The 17,555-nt window shown below is 47.4% G+C and overlaps 1 protein-coding gene across 1 annotated transcript in view; it reads right to left on the reverse strand.

Moving 5' to 3' along the window:
* The window catches only part of LOC108627040 (hemicentin-1), a 202,844-nt gene that overhangs the window by 62,947 nt on the left and 122,342 nt on the right, over positions 1-17,555 (reverse strand). Inside the window, exon 3 of the mRNA XM_018028063.2 lies at positions 3,040-3,251. Within this exon, the coding sequence (XP_017883552.1) occupies positions 3,040-3,251 (212 nt within the window). The remainder of the gene's footprint in view (positions 1-3,039; positions 3,252-17,555) is intronic.

Here is a 17,555-nt window from a genome sequence, read left to right on the forward strand (position 1 = left end):
GTACTGACGTCCTATACAAGAAAGAGTCTATAAATTTTTCTTCCAACTCCAGTACTTGACGAGTTAAGCACGATTAATCAGGATTTTATTGGTACTGACAAAATCTGGTCATTCCTCTGTCGAAACAGCAAACTTTTTGAAAAAAATTTCGTTTTTCCTAAAATACTCCTAAACTGTTGGACCTACGGAAAAATTGCATAGAATTTTATTTCTAGCTGACGACTAGAGCTACAAATTTCGTCTGAAACATTTTTTGCTAACGAGTATTTTACAAAAAAAGGAAAAAATAGTTTATTGCAAAATACTCGTTAACTATTGACGCTGGCGAAAAATGTTTCATACAAGAGTTGTAGTTCTAGACGTCAGCTACAAATAAAGTCCTATGCAATTTTCCCGTAGGTCCAATGGGTTAGAATTAATTGAAGAAAAACGAAAATTCCGAAGAATCTAAAAGGGTACGTACCCTTTGAAAAAATCCCGAAAAAAATTGCTTTAATTAAAAGTTGTAGCTACTGCTATTACCTGCAAAAAAGGTCGTACACAATTTTCTTCTATCTCGAGTACTTCACGAGTGATCGATCAATTATAGTAGTTTTACCATGGCTTCAAATTAAAGTCCATGCACAACTAATAACGTGGCGAATCTGTTGGTCATGAGATCATAGAAGTCGAACCTACTGTTCTTTCTTATACCGTGCCCGGACGTTGAGAATATAGCATATTGCGAACTTATGGCTACGGTATATAATTATATTGCAACGAAAAAATAAGTGCCGCAAGCTGAGGCATAACGAAACGCGTGGAACCGCCAGCCCGTGCATATTTTCTTTTTCAGGTCATTCGCGAAAGTATTTAGTATACACCGACGAACGTTCTCTCCCTTCGACGCGGCATGGCGAAGGCAGAATTTTCTCGCGCTCCTTTCCAGGACTTCTTTTACCGGGAGATTGTTCGTGCTCGTTCCTTTGGAGATCGTCGCGCGAGAGGATAATCCAAGATTGCCGCAGACAGAAAAAAAAGGATGAGAGAAGCCGGTAGGGCTGAGCGAAGGTGGAAAGGAGGGAAAGGAGAAAATAAAGAAGAAGCCGTGGCAGAACGGCGGCGCGGCTTCCGTCGATGTAGACTCCGCTCGGTCTGTATTACGAGTGTGGTAACTGTTCGAGAATCGATTTATCTCGTTGCACACGGGAAGAACGTCGCCTTAACCAACACATCGGAACGCCCTCGTGCCGCGAACAATGATATTCTTGTCGATAACAATTTACCCTTTGTATGCGCGACGGTGGATCGCGGTTGCACGCTTCCCAGCCAACCTGTTTCCTCGTCCCGTGCTGGATTAACCATCGCATAACAATAAGAAAGGGAGAAGGGTTAAGCTGTCCGATCAACGCCCCTTTACGGCTCTATCATCTGGCATCGAATGGTAACGCGTGTAACACGTTGCGCACTTGAATCGACGACTTTATTCAAACAGTTATTCGTCGCTCGAGTTTTTCAAACACGTAACTGAACAATAAAAATGCAAACCAGGAATTGTTCGAGCGAGTAATTATTATGCGCGGAAGTGCATTCCATAAATCGTAAACCGTTTCCAACGCGTCGATGAATAATGAAAAGAGAGGGGACAAAAAAAAAACGTTTTAACGACAATATGTATGTATATACTGGTCGAGTATCGATACACGCTTTCCGTAAATATGAAAAGAATATCCGAACAAGTCGCAATTTGAACCGCGTAATGCATCCACGAACGCGTTGCTAGATAAACGTTCGCGAACGACGAGAATAGCCCAACGATAAAGGTCTACCAATTCCGCGTTAGCCCGAAGGACTCTCACCGGAATCTGCACTGCGACATTTATGCCGTTTTTCACCTTCTGCTTCTTTCCGTCGTTATCCCCATTTTCCTTTTTCCTACCTCTCTCTTTCTCTATCTATCTATCTATCTTTCTCTCTCGCACCCTCGCCCTGTTTTTCTACCCTTCGCTAGCATTCTAACCCATCAATCGATGGGTGAGAAACGGAAAAAGGTACGGGATTGTCGCGAAAGATGGATTCCGGTATCGAAGGATCGGGGCCAGGATTTCCCAGGTTATATTCCACGCCGCGAGCTATGCGGGATATCTCGAGATTCGAACGTATTCCGATAGAGGAGACTGCCTCGAAGAGAACCTATGGAAGCTGCTACTTCGTATACGTATACATACGTCTCTCGTATCTGCGAGGATGTGACTTGAAAGCTTGTCGACCTCTCGAAATACGAGTCTCTTAAAATCTACTAATTGTGATTGTGTTACGTCGATTCTGGTCCGATTCTTTCACTGTCAAATCTGACTTTTACTTTATTTTAACGTTTAACCCATTCGCTGCCAAGGACGAGTATACTCGTCTTTGGCAGGGTGTCACGCATTGCCAGGACGAGTATACTCGTCCTGCTTTGAATATATTATAACATGCAGGCTCTTTCGAAGGCCCATTGCCAACGACGAGTATACTCGTCTTTGGTTTTCTGCTTCTAAATGATTATGTATGATAATATATGTGCTCTTACCAAGAAATATCAGGGTTTTGGTAAACAATAGCACTCAAAATATAAATGGCAATAGGAATGACTTCATATAATTTAGGCTTGGCAGCGAATGGGTTAACACGCAATCACGTTTCGAAGATTATAAAAGAGAGAAAGCGTAAACACGAAGTCGAAGAGATTGCCAATGGAGAGGGAATCTACGTGAGTATCTAGTCAGGATATGGAATACAGCTAGGGTCGCGCGTCTTCCATTGGCTCATGCATTTTTCAACAGCCGCCCATTTGTTTGATCAGACTTAGAGCCCGCTGAGAACTGCATTTTTCCCGAAGACGTCGAGAGGTACGGCGACGCAACGCGACGCATCGCCGTCTACGTCGTTGTTTGAACAAGAACGAAGAACGCTATCCCGCGCTTTAACCCGGATCGAAAACACTTAGCGCGGACTAATCGCGATCATAGATTTTTATACCGTTACGTACTCAAAGAGGAAACAAATGCGAACACTTACCGATAACGGTGAGATTGTACCGAAAACTGCGCGTCTGCCCTTTTCGAAAATCGACTCTGCACCTGTACGTGGCTGCGTCGTGCCTCTTGATATCCTCGATCACTAACACTGCCGGGCTCGGGAACGTAGTACGAAAGTACGCACGTGGCCCGAACACGCCTGAGTCCGATGAATGGAGAGCTTTCGTCACAGGTTTTTCTCGCGCGTCGATTCTGCAAACAAACGAAAGCATAAACAGATGAATTACATTATATTTTATAGTTTCCAATAGAATTTCGATGCCCGAATTATGATGCACGCATAATATAATTCCGACGAGGAAAATAATTCGTTTTGAACCCCGAACTAATAAAAACGTAAAGAGTCGGGCCACAGACGGAATGGGAAACTTCAGCTTTCGATCGAACGAGGAAATTCGTCGGTTTTCTCTGGTCGTAGAGACGCGTTTGATGGAAAAGCTTGGATGCAGGAACGAAAAGAGATACTCGATACCATTGTTCGCATTCCCGGCGACTTTCCCTCCGCGGTGAAGCCGTGGAAACTTCTTGCTCGGACGCTTTGTCTTTGTCGTTTCCGTTTCCGTTTCTCGCCCGTTCCAACCAGCTCACCGCTGCAGCGCCGGTCCGTCCCGTTTTTTCTTCGCCCGGGACCGTTCCGAGTTGCACGCGGAATCCCAAGAATTCGCGGAACGGCCTGCGGTATTCGATATGTATGTAGGAAACGATCGCAATTTCCGGCCAATGAAATTCAAGTGGAGCGTAGAGGTTTCATTGTAAGGGTCCGCACAGGCACGGGGAGACGAGAACACGGGAAACGGGTTAGAGAGAGGAAGAGGGAATCGCGCGCGGGTCGAAAGCTTCGTAAAGTCTTTTCCATTACGATTCATCGGGACTGGGCGGCGTCCATTATTGCTCGTCTACTAGAGAATATAATTATTTCAAATCGATGGAATAATTACCGCCGACTCCCGAGAATACAACGCGCGGCCAGCCAGAGGTAACGCAATTAAACCGCGTTCGTATTATCCGACATTTCTGCGTGCGCCGATATTCCCGTTACTGATTGCACAGCCTCCGTATCGCGGCGAGAAAAACTATTGCACCGCGATAATCGAATCGCTTTAACTAGATTACAATTACATTGATCGTAGGAATTTGTAAAGAAGCCGGCTTTAATTAAGGATTATAATTAGAACAAATTAGGTTTCGTTTAGTTAAGCAGAATTTACGCATGGGACACGACTCAAAGCGGAAGTTTAAGATCGAAGTTAGGAGCATCGCTTAATACCACGTTGTCACAGTGAATTATGGTGAAAACCTTTTTCCCTGTACCTTGGTGACAGTGGAGCCTGCAAGGCGGATACGAAAGGCGAAATAAATGATCAGGTATGAAAGACGATGGAGGTGTTAGATCAGGCTAGAGTGACTAAAACGTCGGAGATTGATGAACTCGACTGGCGTGGCGCAGCAAGGTGAGCCGTTGTATTGTAAATGGATTAAAATTTCCGTCAGTTTTCTTCATTGTAAAAAAAAATACTGTCTTGATTACTCTTTCTCTCTCGCTCACGATGATCGATGCGCGTGGTCTAACGACTAACGATATCGTTTACGTGTTTATATCCTCGCTGACGCGCACTCTTTATTTTTATACCAAAATTTATAAAATACCTCGTCTCGCAGTCAGCAAACCGAAGAGAAAATAATATTGACAATAAAACGATGAAACAAAACGATGATTTCATTCTATTTCCACAAGTTCATAAAAAATTGAAAACTTGTCTCTCTCTCTCTGGTACGAATGTAGAAAATCGAAAATTTCGTTTGGAACATCCAATAGGATTGCCGGTTAATCGTCGGTAACGGCACACCTTGCGGAATTCATTGAAATTCTCAAACGTTCTCCTTCTGCGCAATCCATGTTAATACGTGTTCCGAACACTCTGGCCCACGATATTCATTAACGAATAGCTAGGTACCGTGCGCTAAAAAAACGTTTGGATCGGTGCCCGTGTTATGGCCGGAGCGTAAAAAGAGGATAGAGAAAAAAAAAAATGTCAAGTGAGATACTGTTATGGGACGAAAGCTTAATGCGCCATAATTATGTAGCATTAGCCAGTGCTATATAATGCACCATGCCGTAATTATGGGGCTCCCACGATTCTCCGTATTTACGACGACGTCGTACCGGTTCGGTAAAACTGGGTAAAGCGTGCGGCGAACTCGCTCCTTACCGCGACGGCTAGCTTTTTCCATCGACAGCACCGATAACGAGATCCACATATTATCTGCGGGGCCTCGCGATAAACAAGCCAGTCTATAGTTTCTACAAAATTTCATTTCATCGGAATCTTGTAGTTCATTCCCGGAACTATTATCGAGGAAAAAAATAAAAAGGCCTCGAGGAACAACGGGGAAAAAGCGATCGATGAAAAACAGTTAGGTGCAATAACGAAAGGCGTTTATTTTTCTACACACGGTGACTTCTCGCAGCCACTCGACCTACTCGATTCACGTCGCGCTCCGACGCGGCGCGACCAGTAATATGGAATCGATGTCTGCTTTATGAAACGTTTTATCTCTCCGGCGGCGCGGTCCGTTTTCCAATATTTCGCGTCGTTCTCGCTCCGGCACCTTCGCAACCTATTCTTCGGACCCCTTTCGATCCGTTCGCCCTACTTTCTTTACTTATGCCTCGTCCTACTCTTCCCTTCGCCTTTTGCCCCGGCAACCCTTCGCTCCGTTCGGCCCCTCGTCTCGTAAAAATGATTCACGCCCTCCGGGCGGAGGGTAAATAGCACCGGCATAAATATACGAGTCTTGTTCTCCGCATAACGCTTTACAACCCCTTTACTTCCTGAGGTTTTTTTTTGTCAATTAGGTTCCCCCAAGTTTACGACCGATGGGTTGTTGCCCCGGTAACCCTGTTCTATCTTTACGACTGCCGATCGAGTTATCTTATATCTCAATGTTATCGATTTTTAAAATAAAATAAACCGGATGAAAATCTATATAATTACATCATTCGATCTAATAGATATTTCGATTAAAACTCGAAAATATCCTAATAGCGTAAGTAACCGTTTGGCAATATCCGCTTTCATTGTCGATTGGAAGCGTTCACAGCGGATAGGGAAAGCGGGTCCAATGGGAACAGCGATCCATTTTCTATGCACCACTGCGTAATTGCAACGGAAACGTGCGCGTGGCTTTCTTTTTTTTTTTCACGTATATTTTGCTCCATTTGCGTTGCTTTTCTGGCCGCAAGCTTTACTACGGCGCGGCGTTCCATCTTTTTGCACGGCTTCCCGCGGTTCCCCGAGCGCGGCGAGCTACGGCGGCGTCGCGTCGCGTTCTCCTCGTAAAAATGATGCATGTCCTCCGGGCGAAGGATAAATAGCGGCGAAATAAATGGAGACCCATCCACTATATTTACTTCCCTCACGTTTCCTTCAAGAATATCGTGTATCCGTATATTTATTGCCACGCTAATTTCGCGACGTTTCGCGTGCCGTTGTTTTACCACGAGAGACCACGGTCGACGACGTTACGTTCCTCCATTTTATCCTCCGGGCGTCTTCGAGCTTTAGAAATTTATACATTTACTCGGCCATTTCTTCCGTCTTTATTCACCGACCATTCGCCCGTTTTACGATCAGCATTTTTCTATTCCGAACAATACACATTGCCACAGACGTGCGAACGCGAAGAGATATTTTCTTTTAAAAAATGAATAGAAAATCGTTCCCGTGAGGTTCGATACTAAATGCAAAAGTGATTTGAAATGGGATTAAAAATCCCGCCAGTGATTTCCAGCCCGTTAACCAAACGTCGCGTTCATTGTTTATCTTCCAGCATCCGCGCCGTAAAGATAATCAACGATCCGTGGACACAGAGTAAACAACAACGTATGTACCATCGAATTATTTTTGTTGTTCCTAGATCGTCGAGCAAGAACCGTGAAAAACTTCCATTCGCACGGCTTATGTTGAATTTTTGCTCGCGACGAAAACTGGTACGGTTGATTACAATAAATTATTTTGTAGGAAAGGAATAGTAGGATGTCCGACGACGATCCTTCGTTTTCTCTTTCTCTCTCTCTCTTTCTTTTTCCATTTCATTCATTGCCGTATTTAGGTGGTACACCGGCAGAGGTGGAAAGAGCATTCCGTCGAGACAGGAATGACGAGGGAGAACGCTTGTACACGATAACTCGTATACCAACGATTGCTATTTGTTTTCACGTCCGTGCTGTCGGCGACAATGAGTCCTCGTTGAAATGGAAGTCGGTTTCGCCGGTGAATATTTCCGAGGGCATGCGCGCGTACGACTGTATGTACGTAGCCGGTAGCTAGTAGTCCAGTTCACGGGTGGGCGCGACGGATTTCAGTAGAAATAACGACATGCAGTCAGACATATCGGAACGGGACACACGTAGTTGCCGTTGACGCTATCGTGACGTACTACTGCCGCGACCGAGTGCTCTCAATGCGTTGATCCGCGTCACTACTTTTACCTGTTTTTCATTTCCCTACCTACGGATCAACATTCATCTTTATTCTCTTAAGCGCACTTCCTTCCCCGACTGTTCTGTCCAAGAATTTATTAGCAAACCGTCTAATTATTTTCGGCCATGTAATTTCGTTAAACGCGTCACGAATGTTGTAATACGGAATATTACATGTGGGGCAACGGGAAGTCGCTCGAACGAGCATTCACTTAATTAGTTCGAACAGCATATTACGTACGCGCACCGTGAGCGAAGAGAGAGAGAGAGATATGGAGATTGGTTCATCGAGGCTGTATGTACAGCGACGACGACGACGACGACGACGACGACGACGACGGCGACAGCGACTCGTTTATACGCGCTGGTTATTATTGGCTCGAAAGCATACGTCGAACGATTGTAAGCTGGCGTCGCTCTTAAGCGCTTAATTAAGACCACTTCGTATGGATTCACAGGCAAAGTTTCTACGATGAATATATCGGCGAAGGATATAGAGAAGCGTGCGTGCGTGCGTGTTATGCGTGCACCCAGCTAGGTGCTTACGTTGACGGGGAGTAATAATAGCTGCGCGAGAGCTTGCGCTCCCTAGACTTGGCATACCACTGCGGTTTCACTCTACCCCGGGCCCATCCTCCTGTTCCTTTCATCAGCCCTTCCGTACCCGTTTTCGTTCGTCTTCGTCATATTCCGCGGCGTCTCGCGGGGCACGACGCGAGCCTTAAATGAAAAAGCTTCCTTCGTCCGCGCTCGATCCGAGGAGAAAAGCTTATAAATTGAATCCTGAACAAGCTGCTCTCTCGTCGTCGCCGTCGGGAAGATAAGTACTAAGCGGGAGGGAATGACGGCGCGCGACAGAGGGATCCTTTGACGAACGAGTCGATATAACAACGCGCGCGATTTCAAGCCGCCATTTCAAATTTCATTAGGCAATCACTAGGAACTACCCTTCTTGCGATATTGTCGTTATTTCTCGTCCCGCGTTTGTTCTCGCATTAACATCGACGTGCCGCTCGCATTCACTCAACGAGAAGAATACGTACATATTTATCTGTTATTTGAACACGTCGAGACTTAAGTGCAATCGTAAAAAATTCTTTTTATCCTGTTTCGCTGTCGGAGGACAGCGTTACCTGTGAACAAAGACCTTACGTCCCTTTGGTTACCGTCGTTATTTTGGAGAACGATCTCGGCAATGCTTGTCCTTAGAAGGTAGCGCGGTCCGATAATAGCAGCTCGATAACGAAATTCAATATTTCTACGGTAACGGCCGAGTGGCGATGGTAATGCCACATTCGCTGGGCCCGTGTTAATATTTAGGGTTACTGACCACGAACACGCCAACCCGGAACCAGCACGCACTCTCACACCACTTCCCAACTCGGGATTCCGTAATCGAAATTGCCTCCCATCGGACAGCACCGATACGATTCATCTTTTACGATTCTAACATCTATCATACTTGAAAGGGTTAATCTCCTCTCGATATAGGGATTGTTCGGAACAATTACGAGCGAATTGGAATTTAAAATTCGACAAGGCGCTGTCGAAAGGCACGGTTCCAGATAATATATCACTTTTTTAGCGGCGGCCGGCCCGGTACGTCACGGAGCTTTGTTTTCACGGCTAAACATTGTTATGCAGATGGGACCAGACGGCATTGTTGTTCGCGGGTAGACCTCCCTCGCGCAACCATGAAGCTATTCTCATGATAATTTCCCAGGATTATTTTTCGTAATTTCTCATGGAATACGTTGAACATCCCCTTGGCCGTTTTCTACAGTCGCTTAAAAAAAAAAAAAGAAAAATAGGAAAAAGGAAGTGAACCAAAAAAAAAAAAGAATATTCCACCTCCTGTCCACCGACCGCAGTCAGCTTTTTCTATCTCTGCTGGGGAGTGCTCGTTTAATTTATTTACTACAAACTGCCTTATGTTCATTAGCATTTCGACCGAACGGTAACCCGCGGCCAGAAAGGGTAACGCGAGAAATTTTAAATGAAAATCACGCTCGTCGAGGGTGACGAGAGCCAAGAGGGTTGCGGAAACGCATACACGCGGAATACTCTCTCTACTTCCACTCCTTTTTTCTACGCCCTCTCTAAGGTTAATTTAGCGGAAAAGCGTGTTGTTCCTACGGCCTTTAATCGAATTTTCCGGCCGTTCTTCTCCGATTAGATACGCCACGGTAATAGCGGCTCGAATGGTGTTTGATTAACGCAAATACCGCGCGTCGGTACGTTGTTTTCTGAAGACTTTAAATTTCCACGCCGTTACTCACCGATTGCCCTCGTCCCTTTCTCGCCTGCTGCGAGCGCAGAATCCTTTCAACCGACCAAACCCTTTCCGGAGGGCTTAAACGGCCGAAATTAGTCGTCGTCGTCGGCCGCCGAGCGGTGCCATTCAGCTGCGACGCGTTAGTATATTAAAACCTATTTACATGCGGCCGAGGGAAAGGGCCGGGAACCGATCCACTTAAATTCCCATTACGGAAGTTTCGACACACCAACGACACACGCGTTGGTTCTCAATGGTTCACGAGCCGTACAGATTTTGTTACATCTCGCAGTGTCCCGATCTCAATTTTCCCAGTAAGAAACGGCGATCTTTCGGAACGTGAAGTTCCACCGGGAACGGTGCCCGCGCGAAGAAACGATTAACGAGCTCGACTAGCTGATTTCTATCTGGGTACAGACGATCCTGTGCTTCGGCTAACGTAAGGGGACACGACGAAGACGCGGGACGATGCCGGAATTCGCGTCGCGCTCGATTAAAGGGAGCGGAGTGGCGTAATTCAGTAGCGCAGCTCAGCGATAACAGAGACGGTAAATTCGAGGACGCGCCTCCTAGTCGCAGCGTGTGCCATCGACCGTTTACGTCCAGCATTATCCCATTAGCGACGACGTACCTCCGGTTAGGCGCGAGATCCAACGACGGATCTTGAAAAATCGATGTCGTTCGAATTACGGTCAGACCGGCCTTGAAAACGTTTTATCGCCCTTTACGAATCGTTCGAAACTCGTTGCCCGTCATTGAAATTGCGGACCGTTTCACGCTCGATCTAGATCGCGACAACGCCACACGACTGTTTCCACCTATAACGCGTACTAGTCGCGGAACAACGGTGGAGAGAGGAAACTCTGAACTCGGGGAGTTGCAGACGCAACGACAATGCGGCGCAGGGAAGTTTGGCTCGATTAAAAGGAGCCACCCCTCGCAGATACGGTCGACGGGAGAACGGAAACGCGATAACAGAGACGTTTGACCGTACGATCGCCTGCCTCGCCGATCGATTCCTAGGGCAAACGACTCTACTCGCGTTACAGAAATTATTGTTCCATCGCGTGACCTACACGCCTATTCACGGCTTAATTACAACTAGTAATAATCAATTTGTCGTACTCGCAGATTGTAGAGGGCCGTCAGATATACCGAAATGAAACTCGAACGAAACCTTAGACTTCCATCGAGCCACGCAGTTCAATAATACAGACCGAAAATCGAACAATATCTTCTTTCGTTGTGCGGGCTAGTTATTATTATTTTTTTTTTTTACTACCTGTACTCGATTTTCGACGGTATAGTGCAGCCGACGGTTACAGTCCTTTGAGTTTTTTACTGGAACGAGTGCCCACTGTATCGCGAAGCGACATACCAGTTAATTGGATGAAGTAGAGTAGCCGCTGGCCAATTTTCGTTCGTTTAACGCTCGTTAGCTACGGACAATACGAGTTCCGCGAGTCTGCTGCCACGATTTACGGAAGGAACACGGGTAGATTTCGCTCCCGTTTGCGTCCCAGGAAATTCGGCGTGTCCCGCGGGCAAATTCACTCTCGTTCGCGAAACGAAAAAAATGTCTAACGTGTAACGCGACACGTTCTCATGGCATAGTTTATAATTCACAGCTATTATCGTGTAAGTTACATCCGAAAGGGATCGATTACGCGGGTTCACTCGCGAAACTCGAATATTTCGCTGCGACAAAACGTCGAGATAAATTGGAACCTTTTTGTAATTAAAGAGGAGCGTACGGGAAGCAAGGAAAAATGTATACGAATATACTTCGCCGCGTGATGAAACCGAATTTATTGCCGACGATTCGGATACGTATGTACCCGAGCAATCGGATTTTTGGACGGATCGATCGCGTCGCGGCGCGGGTACGTAGACCGAGTTAGGCAAAAGCGGAAACTCGGGAATGTAAAAGTTGATGAAAATCGATGGAGCGGGGTCAGTCGAGACTCCGGGATTAAAGAGAGCTTTTAAAAGCTCCACCCAGTCCGTCAAAACGTTTTTGCGTTTCTCGCTGTATTACCCGGAATTCGGTCTTAATGTATTTTCATCGCGTACGTACCGGATATAAGTTTGCTGCGACGCACGACACAAAATTCGGAGCGATTGAATCATCGCCGGTACCGATTTTATGCTCGACATGATCATAACACGACTCGACCATCGTCTAAAATGCGAAGCAACTTTCTTTTGGGACAGCCGTAAACCGTAGCCGAGCCGTCGATAACGAATCGGGAGGAACAACGAGCCAGTCGCCCCGGTTACTGCAATATTCATCCACGTCTTTCATTCTCGGAGAGTGTCATCGATAACGAGAGTTCTGCGACAACTTTCTCGGCTGTCGGATACGGCAGGTTCGTACAGTTCGCGAGTTCAATACTGTCCTAGGTAAAGATAACGCGTGCGATAGCTCGACAAGGTGGACGTAGCTTCCAATTCGAACCGGTCTCGTTCGCCAGATGCGATCACCTCGTTGCTCATACAATTCCGGCCAGTAGAGAGAGATTAGACGGAAGAGACAAGACGAGACACGGTCAGGGACGAGAAGAGAGAGCCGTCGAATTTCAGCAGCGCGCGAGTTCGCCGCTCTTCGCGCTAATTGATTAGCCGGCTTCGAACTCGCAATTAACCGGTCGACCTTCCATTGTCGGATTTTCAATGCGTAAAATTTATCGACCTCGTGTCTCACGGGTCTGTACAGCCATCGGGCTAATGTAATTTCCCGTAGACGCGTGCGGAGACGTCGAATATTCACAGCCGGGGACGACGATACGGGTATCGTAATACACGTTTAATTAGACGCGGTTCGAGTCATCGATCTAAGTTATCCGCGAAAGTTGGATCTCCGTGTCGTTTACGGGATACCGTGCACACGTTTGCAGCAGCTTACCCGATCTATGCGCCCGGTCTTTTCAATCATCCTATACGAGGCCGTTGTCTTCCCGCGGCTTTTCCCTCTTTGTCATTCCAGGCTTTATCGGTTGACACTCGCGTCGAGCAGGGCTCCCCCGATCCCGATATCAACCTCCTCGCCCGCCCTTCTATCCTTCTCGGTTTATCTCCGCCTGTGCCTCTCGGCCGTATTCTCGTTCCTCCAGCCTCCCTCGCCCTCTTCCCCTGATTCCCTCCCAGTCTCTCTCTCGTCCTCTCTCGCACCCTCTGATTTAGGTCGCCAGCCAGCCCGCTAACTGATTGAGGGTGATTGACGCTCTGGCTGAATACCGGACAAGCCCAAAACCCATTATTTACTGCTCGGGCCTCGTACAACGTTATAATTGCCGGCAGCTATTCCAGCTTGGCTCCTGCGCCTCTTCCCTACCCTCTGCCCACCTACCCGATTCGATTTATCCCTCCCTCCCCAGTCGGCTTATCGTCCGATACCTGCTGCTCTAGCTCTAGCCTCCGAACACCCCTGGAATTTCTGTTGTGATCGAACGCGAATCCGCGCCCTAATTAAGCGCGCTGTCCACGATTTTAATCGGATCCGTTTATATTTCGAGATTTCGGTCTAGGAAAAAAGGAAATTTTCTTTTCTCTCGGCTCGGCGAGAGTAAAAACCATCGGCGAGCTTTACACGTCGAATCGAATCCAATTTAAACGGATGGATCTCTCCCGGTGTTTTCTTTCCGGCGCTATCATCCAGATGAAACCCGTTAAGAATAATAGCTGGATTTCTCCGGGAGCTTCTGCTCGGCGACCGCATGCCAATCAACTGCCCCCGGGTATTATCTTTTTATTTCCTAGATCTCCGATAGATAAATCAAACTTTGAATTTCCATCGGGTTCGTTTCGGTCGTAGATCGGCGCGGGGGCGCGAACGCTGAACGCGGGGGTGGCCGACGGAGAAGAGAAATGGTAAAACGCGGGCCAGGCGAAAGGAAAGTGGGCTCGGAGGAAGTACGTCACGTCCGGCATACAGTTTACCTTGAGAAGGATCGATCTCGGAGGAGTTAAGTGGCTGGCTGGTTCTTTCTCGAAGGAAGTATAGCGCGGGTGTGGGTATAGGTGGGTACACCTGGCTGCCGGGTACCCACTTCCTTCGACTCCAGTAGGAATCACGTTCACGGCCGATCGTGCTCCATCGTGCGGCCTCTGTCATCTTAATCCCCGGGATCCTTTTTACACGGCTTTCTCATTCGCGTCTTCTGTGTACCCGGCGGCGCTCCTTGTGGACTTTGGACTCACCGGACCAAGAACTCGGGACCACCCTCTCTCTTATCCGCTTGAATTACGGCTAGGCACGTCCGCCCCTAGCGGATCCCCATAGTCCCTGTCCAACGCCTGGACATCGTCCAGTTTCCACCGCCGGAACCTCGAGAATACCGAAACCTGGCTCCTTCCCGCGCCCCCGAACCGTATTAAAACGAACGCCCGGATACCTCGCCCGACGTTAGAAAATCATCATAACTTTTCCCGACTTTTATCGGACGATTCATCTCCTTCCTCCCGAGACGTCCATTTCGAATTCTACACCGAACGCGCACTGTATTTTCGTCGCTTTACTATACGACCGGGAACGGTTCGCTGCCTCGAACAACGCGCGCTATAATCGTATCTCTATAGAGTGCATCGATGAAGCATCACGTATGACGGAGATAGCTTCGTCGCAATCAAGCCGGAATCGATCGAGCAGTCGATAAAAACCGGATACGACGGATACCCGTCGGCGAAGACGGAGGCGAGGCTGCGAGACTGTCTTCGCTCGGGCTGGACAATAAACGGTCAAGGCGTTTTAGACACGTTCGCGTGAACACGAACTATCGAGACTTTCCGATTGTTCAGTCCGGCATGCCTTCCCACCGAGCTTCTAAATATAAGAGGAAGTACGACCGGACCCGATCCCGAACAATGCGTCTTCGCTCCTCAACCACGGACATAAGTATTCCTCTCGCGAGAGATATTCTTCGAAGGCGTCTCGTTTCTTGTTTCGAAAAGGAAATTGGGCTTATGAAATTTCCTCGAGGAAATATTTTCATTGAAATTCGTGGAAACTTGGAATTCGATGCGTCGCGTTCGGGGAGGATCGCGAGTTTCAGACTGCGTACGGATCGTTTCTAACTTTCTCGTCGAGTGCGTCAATTTCAGAGAAAAGTCTTCCCGTCCTAATTTCCATACCGTCTTTTCCCCGCTCGCCGGCGACGACGTACGCGAGCGTCTCGTCGAGCGTTGCGTGAGTCGTATATCTCATTTCTTTTAAAGATTCGCCGAGGAAAAAGCGTTGATTAAGCTCAGCTCGGTTTTTCTTCCATTTTCTTCTTTTCCCTGTGCTTCTTTTTTTCGCGTCGCGTCTCCTTTCCCTCCACGGTTACCAGATCTTGTTAAAGCGCGGCCGACTCGCGAATCTCTGCCTAGGGGTTGTTATACGTCTCTCAAAGAAGCCTCATCCATCCGCGATAACGAAATCGTTCTCCGAGTCTCCGCGTCTTTTAGAATCATCGAACAAACATGCCTAATTCTTTTTCCTTTCAACCTCCTCGGAGCCACGTTCCTCCTTCTCCGAGTTTACACAAGTAGAACAAAGTTGCCAGTTTCGTTTCACTCTATATACGTATATCTAAATGCACGTTCATTTTCGCCTATACAATATTCAGATTTAGCGTCGGAAGGAGAGAAACGCGATTCGTTTCGATCTCGGTACTCTTCTCCGTTACTCGTCGGCTGTTTCCTAGATAAGCGCATCTTATCTCGAGGAGGGCCCGAAACTAGCTGCGAACTCGGGCGCCGCACGCCGCTGCGCCCCGGTCGAGCCAGATAGTGGAATTGTTTGGTCCCACGAGGGAGTGAACTAAGATGTGTTCTAACAGTGGTTAGAAGTTACCGGGGGTACTATCCCACGTCGACGCGGCCCGAGCAGAGCTCGCGATTTCTGTTTCGATGTGCCAGAAACTGTGTTGCCGCTTGAATCGTAAGTCGGCACCGCGTATACTTGGAAACTTCCCGAGTGGATTCGACTAACAATGTACAAATTGTCCCCGACAAAGAAATAATCAACGATTACAGCCTGAGACACGTACCGCCTATAATTCGACGTCTCCGACTAATTTACCACTACTGTTTATGCTACAATGCAGACGCTAGTGCAGTCGAATGATAAATACAAAAATGTAGTTTCATATTCTATCTCGTCTCGCCTTCCTCCGATCTTTAATCACGCGAAGACCAACTTCGGAATCGTAAAACCCGTAGCGACAGTTTCCGCTTACGAGCGACAACGTCGGGGGGTTGTTTCTTCGAGGGTGGCAAAGACGTCGAACAGCGTCACGAAGCAGAGTTTCGCATTAAGCAAATAGACGTGAACTTTCCCACGGAGTTTCCAGTAAACCTGTCCTTCGGCATCCGTCTCTCGGTAACTTACGGATCGTGGGCCGTGAACGGGAATAATAATATGTAATAATTCGCGTCCGGTCTTTATCACGCGGTCTATACGATCGTAATTCGTGCCGGACGACCACGAACGACGGGACAACATCGCGAGCCACGAACAATGACGCGAACAATGACTCGAGAGCCTGTAGAAAATTTATGCGCGATTTATCGGACAGCGTCGACGCGATGCCAAATTTATTTCTCGACAAGAGGCAAATTGCCAAAATTGTATCGCCGTGTAGCTTCGCAAATAATCCGACGGGATCGTGCAACTTCGATCCACTCTCCTTTTAATTCTTTACCGATTACTCACGATTGTTATTCGAATTCGAGTGGGAACGTTCGTAGTTCGTCTGCGCTCCTTGAACGAGGTTACAACGAACGATCCGAGACCACGGAAGAAAATCTTATTACGCGTTCCTCTCTCTCCGCCCAGTTTGCACGGATCCTGCAAAGTGGCGCAGGTCGCGTCAACCGAATAACCAGACCATAAACCACCAGAGGCCAGGGCCGAAGGACCCGACAACCCCGAACCTGTTTACGTCACCGTAAACCCGGGCGTCCGGTCCTGTGGATTTCCACCAAGCAAATACGCTCCCGCGACTACGGTGCATCGTAAAACAGGCCAAGATGCAAGCTGACGTACCGCTTTCCTCCCGCATCTCTAAAATCATAGCGTTCCTTTCCCACTTTCTCCCGTCGTCGATGAAACCACTCGCATTCTATCAGTTGTATCGAAATGACAATATTCAATTATGGTCATCAATAGTGTATGTTTAATTACAGTATTTACGGAATGAACCTGACTATCGAACTTCGGGAGATTGTCTGCTCGCAAACAGCCATACAATTGATTTACTTAGTGTGCCAGTTTCCTTCGTGGTGGTCGCTATCGATTTTTCATAGACGAGTGGACGTCGATATTAACAAATTCATATGACGGGACAGTTTTATCGGTGAAAATAACTCGAGAAAGATCGACTAGAGGAAAGTCAAGAGTGCACCGACGCTCGTTATTTCGCTCTCGCGAAGAACTGGTAAGGAATTCGAGCGAGCCGCGTTGTTGCGAGTGAGAAATTTTCGTCGTGCACGGCGTATGTCTCGCTCCATGCATTTTCTCTGGCCGAAAAATCACGGTGTTGCGTTAAAAGATTCAACTTTACAACCGAGGAATTGATGTTAATTTCCAGGATGCCGGGTTTAGAGAGTCGAATGTGTCGAAACGGGGAATTATTGTCGTGACGGACTGCGTGTGTCACGGAAAATTTGAACACTTTCTTTGTTCGCATTAGCCTAAACAAAATCACGGTTTTAAGGATGTATAGGCTATATACTTAAATAATGCTAGCATGTTGAA

Source organism: Ceratina calcarata, unplaced genomic scaffold (assembly GCF_001652005.2).
Source record: "Ceratina calcarata isolate Rehan_Ccalc_2016 unplaced genomic scaffold, ASM165200v1 scaffold436.2, whole genome shotgun sequence".
Lineage (NCBI taxonomy): Eukaryota > Metazoa > Arthropoda > Insecta > Hymenoptera > Apidae > Ceratina > Ceratina calcarata.